The sequence below is a fragment of the Rhagoletis pomonella genome, unplaced genomic scaffold (assembly GCF_013731165.1).
Source record: "Rhagoletis pomonella isolate Grant_MI unplaced genomic scaffold, Rhpom_1.0 Rhpom_scaffold_04830, whole genome shotgun sequence".
Lineage (NCBI taxonomy): Eukaryota > Metazoa > Arthropoda > Insecta > Diptera > Tephritidae > Rhagoletis > Rhagoletis pomonella.
The window spans coordinates 3,021-14,203 of record NW_023463378.1 but is presented as its reverse complement, the minus strand read 5'-3'; the positions used below and the strand labels follow the sequence as shown (position 1 = coordinate 14,203).

General features: G+C 36.5%; 1 protein-coding gene across 1 annotated transcript; it reads right to left on the bottom strand.

Moving 5' to 3' along the window:
- Nucleotides 1-6,818: 6,818 nt before the first annotated feature.
- On the bottom strand, nt 6,819-10,309 carry LOC118754876 (the record flags this gene model as incomplete). The annotated part of the gene is made up of 3 exons (XM_036489749.1): nt 9,755-10,309; nt 7,469-8,222; nt 6,819-7,184 (listed from the first exon to the last, which is right to left on the bottom strand). Coding segments are annotated over exons 1-3 (1,675 nt in total), but the record flags the coding sequence as incomplete, so codon positions are not given.
- Between the last annotated feature and the right edge of the window lie 874 nt (nt 10,310-11,183).

Genomic DNA, 11,183 nt, shown 5'->3' with positions numbered 1-11,183 from the left:
AAGGAGGTGAGAAGAAAGGGGAAGAGTGCAGATACCTCTCATTTAAAGAACCACGAACTTGAATTCAATAAAAGTTGACGCGTCTGGAAGCAAATAGAAAACACAAAAGAGAATGCGAAAAAAATGCTTTCAAGACTTATCTGATTATCAACTCTTCCCGATATAAATTGGGCTTTAAAGAACTGACATTTTTTACTATCGTTAGGATTGCATGTGGCGGGACTTAAACACGCGAGCTCGGTATTTTAAGTCAACACCTCAATCTCTACGTGTAAAAATAGTAGATTGGCGCTTACAAAATATGTTAGCGTTTAACCGAGCTTCTCCGATTTGTTGCGTGCGCCTTGATGTTGTGCCACAAAGGGCGTTTTTATGAGAAGCTGTTTTTCATGGCAGAAATCCGAGCTCTAATCACTTTTTCAGATATTTATTTTTTTGGATTTTGGTATCGATATTTGCGATATCGAGTCTTTTTATTCCGATATTATTGGGTACCCGATATTTTTCCAGCGATACTTTAAATGAGTACCATATCGATACTTTCGGTTCGATATCGTGTCCCTAACTCCACATATGAAAAAAAATCTTTGGTGTATTATACTCAATATTAAAAATATTTTTCCCCAATACCAAATAGGCTTAATCTATCATTCTCCTAGCTCAAGTGATACACTTAAACGATATTTTAAACAATAATTGCCTAACACATGATAATGTTGTTTTCATTGGTGATTTCAATATAAATCTTTACAAAATTACAACATACAGTAGGCAGTTAGTGGACTTATTTCAGTCATTCGGAATGGACCAAAAAATTGATTTTTATACGCGAAAAGGGGATAACTCAGAAACAATGATAGATTTACCAACAGCCAATATGTTTCTTGTAAAAGACTGGATGACCATCGGGTTACGGATCACGAAACTATCTACTTTAAAATCAAGTTGGAAAGAATGTTTCAAATGAGAGCTAGGAAAATGATAACTTCTTGGGAATATTACACTAGTGATTGCCTTGTTGACCAATTGGGGCAATCTAATTATAACCATTTTGAGAATTTAAGTATCGATAATAAGGTTGCATTATTGAATAATACATTATCAAATGCTGTGAGCATTTTGACATATTCGAAGGAAATCAGTGTTAGACTGATGAACAAGTGGTATGATTTCGAACTGGCAAACCTAAACAAGCATAAGTTAAATCTCTACAATATCGCTCTACAGTCGGGGGATTGGAACGAATATAATATTACCCGTCGTAAATACAAACGACTAATAAAGGTTAAAAGGGCTAAATACATGGAACACAAAATAGCATGTAATGCAGGAGATAGCAAGGCGATGTGGAAACACTTGAAAAATTGCATATCTATGTCTAAAGATAGTAGTGTCATTAATAAAATAGTAATAAAAGGCCAACTTTTCACACATGAAAGTGAAATAGCACATTCACTGAATAACTACTTCATTGATAGTGTGATGGAAATCAGCTTAAATATTGATCCTAGTAATCGTGAAATAATGTCTATTGGTAATGAAGACATTAGCTTTAAATTCCAAAGCGTATCAACGAATGACATCCTAGATATAGTTAAAAAATTCAAAAATAAGGTTGGTGGTAAGACTCTAAGACTTAAAGACTCTATAACTTATACTGGGTATTTTCACTCAAATTGTTAACGAAATTCTAAAGAAAGGTATAGTCCCAAATCATTGGAAAACTTCCATTGTCGACCAGTGGGAAAAACAAAAAATACCATTAAAGCTGACGAGATTAGACCTATAAACACATTGCCCTGTGATGAAAAGATACTTCACACAGTGGTTAAAAATCAACTTGTACAATATTTGGAAAATAATAAGATTATTATACCACAACAATCAGGTTTCCGTAAAAGGCATTCCTGTGAAAGCGCTTTGAACCTGGTCATTGCTAACTGGAAAGAAGACCTGAGCAGGTATTAACATATAATAGCTGTAATTCTTAGACTTAAAACGTGCCTTTGAGACGATCGGCCAAAAACTGTTACAAAAAAAGTTATTCAATATAGGCGTAAATGGTATCGAACTAAAGTGGTTTGAAAACTTCATTACGAATCGATATCAAAGAACTGATAAAAGAAGTGTATCTGTCGGACTTCCTCAAGGATCTGTGCTAGCTCCAATTTTGTTCAATATATGTATATATTAATGACATTGGCCCGTAGTCATAGTCAAAATAAAGTCGACTTTAAAGTTAGTTGCAGCTTTTTTGACAGATATCCCATTGAAAATTATGTCAAAAAGCTGCAACTAACTTTAAAGTCGACTTTATTTTGACAATGACTACGGGCCATTATTAATTGCATAAAGTATTGCGATATTAAGTTATTTGCTGTTGATATGTTGCTTATGCTAAGTGGAAAAAATATAGCTGAAATAGCCTCTAAATTGCAAGATGACTTAAATAAAGTATACGATTGGTTATGTTTGAACAGACTTAAATTGAAGGTCAATAAAACTAAGTTTATGGTGATATCAAGGCGAAATTTTGAGAACAGTCAGTTGCTAACTCTAAAGGCCCGTTCAAATAGAACTTTGGCGTTGCGCTGGCGTCGCTTCAACAGCTGACTATGAATACATGAATTCAAAAGCAGCCGTCCACATAGCCAAAATTCGGCAACGCTCACCCTAACACAAAGCAAAATGATGGCCAACTCTCAACTTTTCGCGTGCGTCGCTCGTCAGCTGTTGCAAATAAATGAAATTATGTGAAATATTTTTCCTTTTTAATCAAGTGCGGGCAAGAAATATAGTTTTTAATGCAATTATTTATATGAAATAATAATTTATCTGTCGTTTGTATGTTAATTTAGTGGCCCAAGCGTTCGCTCCCAAGCGTTCATTGTAGCAAGCATACTTTTAACGTGCGTTCTGTCAAATCAACGCCAACGCGAAAGTTCTATGTGGACCGGCCTTAAATATAAACAACGAAGCACTGGAAAAATTTAATACGAACACATTGATTATACTGTAGGCAAGATCGCAAAAAAATTATACTTTACGCAGAGAACCTGTAGAAGGTATAAGACGTTGGTATATAGATCTATAATCGAACCTCATTTTATTTATTGTCCAACTATTTTTTTCATAATGAGAGATAGTCAAATTTATAAATTGCAATAGCAACAGAACAGAGCCATGCGATTCATCCTTAGAAAACGTTCTGACACACCTATCAGAGACATTTTGGTCGAATTAAATTGGCTGAGTGTTAAACAAAAACTTTTTTACTACACAATGAAATTTATTAGGAACATTATAGATGGCAACTTGCCTGATTACTTAAAAAGCAACATAAAGTATGTCAATAATGTACACTCCAAAAATACTGCAAATAAAAATGATTTCAATCTACCTGCTTATAAAACGGAAGCAGATAAATGTAACTTGTATTATAAAGGATTAAGATGCTTTAGTGAATTACTAAATGATGTTAAATCAAGCAATATGAATGAATTTGAACAAAAATTGTATAATTATTGTAGGATCCTTCCTATTTAGTGATGCATGGGCAATCTTCCAGACTATCAATCGCAATGCATCCGAAAAGCACGCATCCGAAAAGCAGCCGAGGCTCATCACAAAACGCATCACTAGATCAAATCTGTGAATCGCTGTATAGATCAGTGTTGCCAAACATGGGCTTTTCCTACCAAAACTGTTAGTTTTTTTTTCATTTAGTAGGTTGGTATGCTTGTTTGGATTTTGGTAGGTTTCGGGACAATGAGTAATAGTTATTTGCGAAAAATAGAAAATATGTACGTATCTCCAAATATTTTAGCAACCTTTTTACACAAATATTTCACCGGCGCGTTCGTATAATGGCGGCCACAAACATGTAAATATACCTGATTCCTAAGTACAAACGTATTATTTATTATTGCCAATATGCAATACGGACATCCATATATCGTGACCTAAGGGTGAAAAGGTGCCAAGTCCATTTTCAGAAATTTTTCAGGAGAGACGAGAAATCGATGTAGTTTCGTATTACCTGTCATTCTGCATCAAAAACTAAACTTAAAAAAAATGGACTTGGCACCTTTCATCTTTAGGTAGCGATATAATTTATGGCGTACTTGGACCAAGATTCCAGAGAAGTCTGCCAATGGGCTCGTACTCAACTATATTTCAGGCGGAAGTCTTCCCAATCGAAGTCTGTGTTCGCGAATGTCATCGTAGAAGGAAAATGAGGCCAGAATAACTATTATGTCGGACATTCAGGCAGCGTTAGAGGCCTTAGAGTCTTTTAAAACGGCATCATGTAAACTCTTGAACCACCTGCGAGCCCACAATAGCGTCACGCATGAAGGGTTTGAAGGTAACGAAAGGGCTGACTGTCTCGCAAAGCGTGAAGCCCAAATGCGTTTGCATGGTCCCTAGCCTTTCTGTGGTACTTCTAAAGGATACACTGCAGACCTACTTAGAAGGTTGCTGGGAATAATCTCAAATTGCTGCCTACTGGCGGAAGTCAAAGGGAATAAGACAATAAGACAGCAGGAACTCCGAAAGACACCTTGAACTTAGAGCTTTTACTGGCAACCTGACAGCACACTGCAAGTTAACGTACGGTTTTAATTAAATGGGTCTTTCTGTGAGGTACTATAGGGTTTGGCGGCTGGTAAAAGAAATTCCAGAGTATATTCTATGTGCCTGTCCACGAAGCATGAATCGTAGACTGATACACCTTGGAGAACGATTGCCTTCTCCATCTAAAATTTGGAACATGGCCGCATCCAAAGTGCTGAGCTTTTTAAATAGCCTAAGGTTGGAGTGATTACAATTTTGATTTAGCACAATATACCTTCTTAGGTCGCAGCGCGGGTATCTTCGACGTAATAATAATAATATCGTCACTAGACACGAATAAACAGCTCGGGAAAACTCTTTGGGGAGTTCTGGGGAATACTGTTGCACTCGAAAATATAGTTGACCGCGGACATAAGTTTATGGGTCTTTCTTCGCTGTCAAAGAGGTTAACGCGGCTTTATTTGCCGTCACCTATGTTAAGAGTCTTTCTTCGCCGAAATTTTTTTACGCCTCTTTTTTCGCTATCAACTTTTGAGCTCGCGTCTTTATTCTAGTGACGATATGTATGTATGTGTAAAGAGACATATGTACATATGGATAAGTCTGTGCAGTAAAATGGATCATTATACGCATTTAATTTGTTTTTATTAATCTAGTTGTGTTTTAGTTTTACTAGTTTATGTTAATTATGTTATGTTATAAATTTGACATTGAAAACAAATATTAAAACTCAAAAAAATGTTTGCTAGGTTTTGGTTGGTTATGGTAGGAAAGTTTGGTAGGAAAAAAATTTGTCTGTGGCAACGCTGGTATAGATGCTTGCATAAGCGGTGGCTCAACCGCAGCCAAATAGTGCAATCATTGTAATGATTTGTTTTGGAAGTATGCCTCATTGTTTTTCACTGCTGTTGGTGTCCATATAAATGGCCTATACTTTATAATTTGTCTAGGCTTTAAATTATAGATCCTAAATATACATAAATATGTATATGCATATAAGTTTAAGCTAGGCTTAATTAAGCTGAAAGAATTAAATAAATCTTATATATAAAAATAAGTGCACGTTTTTGGTGTGACCTCATAACTTGAGAACGACTTCCCCGAATGCAACCAAATTTATGCGGCATATTCGGGCTATCATGCAGATGGTTTTCCTGAAGTTTGCTTGAATTCGGAAAAGGGGGGCGTGGCGCCTCTATTTTATATATAAAAATTAGTGAGTTAGCTTATAACTTGAGAACGGCTTCACCGAATTCAACGAAATTTATATAGCTTATTCGGGCCATGTTGTGTTGTAGGTTCAATAAAAACGTCTTTGTTCACTGATGCTTACAAGTCTAGATCTTTATTAGTAATGTTCGCCTAGAGATGACAGTCGCAATCGTACGCATACATACATGCATAGGGTTGCCAACGCTAGGCTAATACAGTCATCACATCTCCCTTCTTTGAGGAACTTAAATTCTACTACATGTTTTGTTTCAATAATCTATTCATTACTTTACAAAATCATTTGGGTCATCATTAGATCATTTAACATCAAAGTTTAGATAATCATTACATTGTTTAATATAATAATTTAGATAATCATTACATTGTTTGATATAATAATTCAGATAATCATTACATTGTTTAATATAATAATTCAGATTATCATAAAATTGTTTAATATGATTATTCAGATAATCATAACATTGTTTAATGTAATAATTTAGATAATCAATTAATTATTTCACATAATCTTTTAGGTAATCGGGTCGTTTAATCTCCCTACCCGCCCGTGTTCGCGTATCTGTGCTAGGAGCCGGTTCTGTCGATACATTTACTTTTCTAGCAGGCGAGCTAGCTCCTGTGTCTCTATCTGGAGGATCGCTTGCTTCAAATTGGGCCCTTTCGCTGTTAAAATCATTTACATTGGTATTTTGACCCTCATATAGTTCATCGTTTTTCCGATTGTCATCATAAGTCGGACCAGTCTATCTTATTTCCACTAGACAACTCCACCTCATACGATCTAGGTCTGTCGCAGATCTTAGTTATTCTAGCAGGAACTAACGGTTTATTCAAGTCTTTCCTTACGTAAACTTTGTCATTTATATTCAAAGGTCTTAAATTGTGGGCACTTCTATCATAATAGTCTTTTTGCCTAAGTTGTTTACTAATTAATTTCTCTTTAAATTCTCTATTCTGTCTTTCTCTTTCATAATTTATTTTATTAGGTAAAATTCCTCTGATTTTCCTACCGAACATGATTTCATTGGGAGACTTTAATCCCTCGCCTATCGGTGTATTTCTGTATTCTAACATTGCCAGATTTGGATCTTTACCTGGATCGTCATCCAGTTTGTTAAACATTCTTTTGATGGTGCCTATGTGCCTTTCAACCATTCCGTTTGATTGAGAATACTTTGCACTGGACGTTTTCCAGGTGAAGTTCCAATCTTTGGCAAACTTTAAGATTTCCACGCTGTTCAGTTGGGTGCCAGGATCTGAATATACAATGTACGGAATGCCATGTCTAGCAAATTGTGATTTTAATACGGCTAACACCGAACTACTAGACATGTCTCGCAATTTAGCAACTTCTACATACTTGCTGAAATAATCCACTATTAGCAAAAATTCTGAACAATGATAGTAAAATAAGTCTACACCTAACGTTTGCCATGGTCCATCCGGGACCTCCCTATTTATTAGAGTCTCTTTAACGTTAGCTTTTCTATATTTAGTGCAAATTGCGCAATTATCTACCATGTCTTCGATTTCTTTGCTCATGAAAGGCCAAAACAAAATTTCTCGAGCTCGTATTTACATTTTTCTTTTCCAAGATGATTAAAATGTATTAATTTTAACATTTCTTTTCTTAGGTTTTTAGGGACTACTATTCTGCTACCTTTGAATATTATGCCATCTATGATACTTAATTCATTTGAGTAGTTATAATATGGTTTTACAATGCTGTGAACCTGCCTCTTATTAGTGGGCCAACCTAGCCTTATGTTTTCCATTAACATTTGCATTTCACCGTCCGACTCTGTTTCTTTAACAAACTGATCTTTTTTATCTAGCGATATGGGAAAGGATTCCATAACTAAGCAAACTTGTGTTTCAATTTCTTTTTCTAGATCCAATTTTTCGTGGATACAGTAGGCTCTGGATAACGCATCTGCTAAGAACAACTCTTTACCAGGCTTGTATTTAACTGTGATGTTGTATCTTTGTAGTCTGAGCCTTATGCTTTGTAATCTTGCCGGACAGTCATTTATACACTTTTTAAATATTGCCTCTAGTGGCTTGTGATCTGTCTCAACTAAAATATCCTTGCCGTATATCTGTTGATCAAATTTTATGCAGCCAAACGCTATGGCAAGGGCTTCCTTTTCAATTTGAGCATACCTTTGCTCTGTTTGAGTTAATGCTTTGCTCGCATAAGCTACAGGTAAGCTGTTTTGCAACAATACCGCCCCTAGGCCATTTTTGGACGCATCAATACTTAACACTACTGGCTTTTGTACATCGTAATATTGTAGGACTGGTGCTTTGCATAGTAAATCTTTTAATTCTACAAAGGCTTGGTTCGCGTTCTCATCCCAATTCCACTGCACATTCTTCTTTGTTAATTCTCTTAACACAGCATTTTTTAGTCGCTAAACTAGGAATAAACCTTGATACGTATGTTATCATACCAAGAAAAGTTTCAAGCTCATTTTTATTTTTTGGGGGATTTCATATCAACAATTGACTTCACCCTGTCTATGTCAATTTTTATGCCTTGGTCAGTGAAAATATGACCCATGTACCTAACCTCTTTGCTACTCATTTTGCATTTATCTAGTTTAAATTTTACATTCCTATTTTCAGCTCTTTCTAGAACTTTTTCTAGTCTAGCATCATGTTCTTCATGGTCTTTGCCTCTGATCCTAACATCATCAATGTAAATGTCAACGCCCTCTATATCACCAAAGATTTCCTGGAAACACTCCTGAAATACTTCAGTGGCAGAATTAATGCCAAACGGCATTCTTAAGTATCTATATCTGCCAAATGGGGTGATAATTGTCATCATGTAACTACTTTTTTCTGTTAACCTGACTTGGTGAAATGCTTTGTTTGCATCAAGCACGCTAAAAAATTTTGCTTCCTGCTATGCTAGAACTCAATTCATCAAAGGTAGGTATTTTTCTATGCTGTCTTTTGATAGATTTGTTAAGCTCAGTTGGATCTATACAAATTCTGATCTGACCATTCTTTTTTTTGCTGATTACTATAGGGTGAACCCATTCAGTTGGCTCAGTAACTTTTTTCATTATGCCATCTTTTTCCATCTTATACAATTCTTCCTTCACTAAGTCATTTAGTGCAATTGGTATTTTCCTGCAGGCTGCAATGTTAGGTTTCGCATCGGTTTTTTAATTGAATGTCATATTTAAAATTAGTAATGCAACCCATGCCTTCAAATACTTTTTTATGTTTATTTAATATTTTGTCTATCGACGAACCATTATCATCTACCTTTATGTTGTGAACTCTTTGCACAATGTTGAGTTCTATTAGACTAGGTAAACCTATTATCACCGGCTGGTTATCAGTATTTTCGGTTACTATAAACTCTAAATCTGCCCTTTCTCTATTTGAAAATTTACAATTTAAACTACATTTGCCAATAACACTTGTACTCTGGCCACCATATGCAGTTAATTTTACATTCGTTTTAACAATCTTGGTACTTTTTAGTTTAGTACTTATTAATTTACTTATTGGCATGACGTTACATCTAGCACCTGAGTCTAGCTTTACCTCAATTTTGCAAAAATTATTTATTGTAATCTGTTCAGTCCAATCTAATTCGTTACTAGAGCTCTCCATGCTACCGGCATACAACGAATCTACTTTTTCATCGCGAGTCTCTGACTTTACTTTAATTTTGCACATTCTCGCAAAGTGATTTTTTCGTTTACAATCATTACATACTTTACCAAACGCTGGGCATTGGCGAAGTCCATGATGTCGTCCGCATTTCTGGCAAACCCGCTGCTGGTTGGACGAAGATGGCGACCACCTGCCAGCGCCACCACTTGCCTTGTTGTTGCCGCTATACGTCTTGCTGTTTTCGCCGCCCCCCGGTCTGCTTCCGCGAACTTCCGGTTGCCACGTGGTTCTCGACTTTTCTCTTTATCACGTGTATTTTCGAATCTTCACCAATCGTCTTCATTTGCATATCTGCCAGTTCTACTGCTCTGCATATCTGTATGCATTTATCCAGATCTAGGTTCTCTTCTCGCAGTAAACGGTTCCTCAGTTCGGAGTCGCGAATTCCACAGACTACTCTGTTTTTTATTAGGCTATCTTTGAGGTGACCAAAACCACATGTGGCACTTAGCGTTTTTAGGTCTGTTAAGTAATTCGTAAAATTTTCACCGCTTTGTTGCGCGCGCGTGAAAAACACGTGTCTCTCCACTGTCTCGTTTGCTTTCGGGGAGCAGAAATCCTCAAATGCTTTTATCACTGCATTGAGTTTCTTGTCATCCGCCTCACTTAGTCCAAAGGTGTTATATTTTTCGAGTGCCTCGTCCCCGATTACGTGCAGAAACACAGCTACCTTGCGGTCTTCCTCTTTCTTGTCCAGCTCCGTGGCTTTCATGTAAAGGTCGAACTTCTGTTTCCACTTCTTCCATTTTTCCTTTGTGTTGCCGTCGAATGTCAACGGTGGTGGTGTCTTCATCGAAGTTTCCATTATTTCAGGGTTTTTTCTTCTCTTTAATCTTAGTCGGAGCAGTAAATCTACGTGCCAACGTTTATTTGTTTGCGACTTTTCACCAAACACGTGTTCGAGCAGATTTTTGGAACTCGCTTTGCGTTTTTTGCTTAGCCCTGCTGGCTTTCAATACACGCCGTTGAACTGTTTTTCGTAAGAGTCTATATTAATTTCTGAACCAGCGATACTCAAAAGGGGTAGTTGAAATTAAACTACCGGCTGCGCCATGTTGTGTTGTAGGTTCAATAAAAACGTCTTTGTTCACTGATGCTTACAAGTCTAGATCTTTATTAGTAATGTTCGCCTAGAGATGACAGTCGCAATCGTACGCATACATACATGCATAGGGTTGCCAACGCTAGGCTAATACAGTCATCACAGGCCATCATGCAGATATTTTATGTGGAGTTTGCCCAAATTGGGAAAAGGGGGCGTCGCATATGTATCTTATGTATAAAAATATGTACACGTTTTTGGTGTGAGCTTATAACTTGAGAACGGCTTCACCGAATTCAACCAAATTTATGCGGCATATTCGGGCTATCATGCAGATGGTTTACGTGAAGTTTGCTTGAATTCGGAAAAGGGGGCGTGGCGCCTCTATTTTATATATAAAAATTAGTGCGTTAGCTTATAACTTGAGAACGGCTTCACCGAATTCAACGAAATTTATATAGCTTATTCGGGCCATCATGCAGATATTTTATGTGGAGTTTGCCCAAATTGGGAAAAGGGGGCGTGGCATATGTATCTTATGTATAAAAATATGTACACGTTTTTGGTGTGAGCTTATAACTTGAGAACGGCTTCACCGAATTCAACCAAATTTTTACGGCATATTCAGGCTATCATG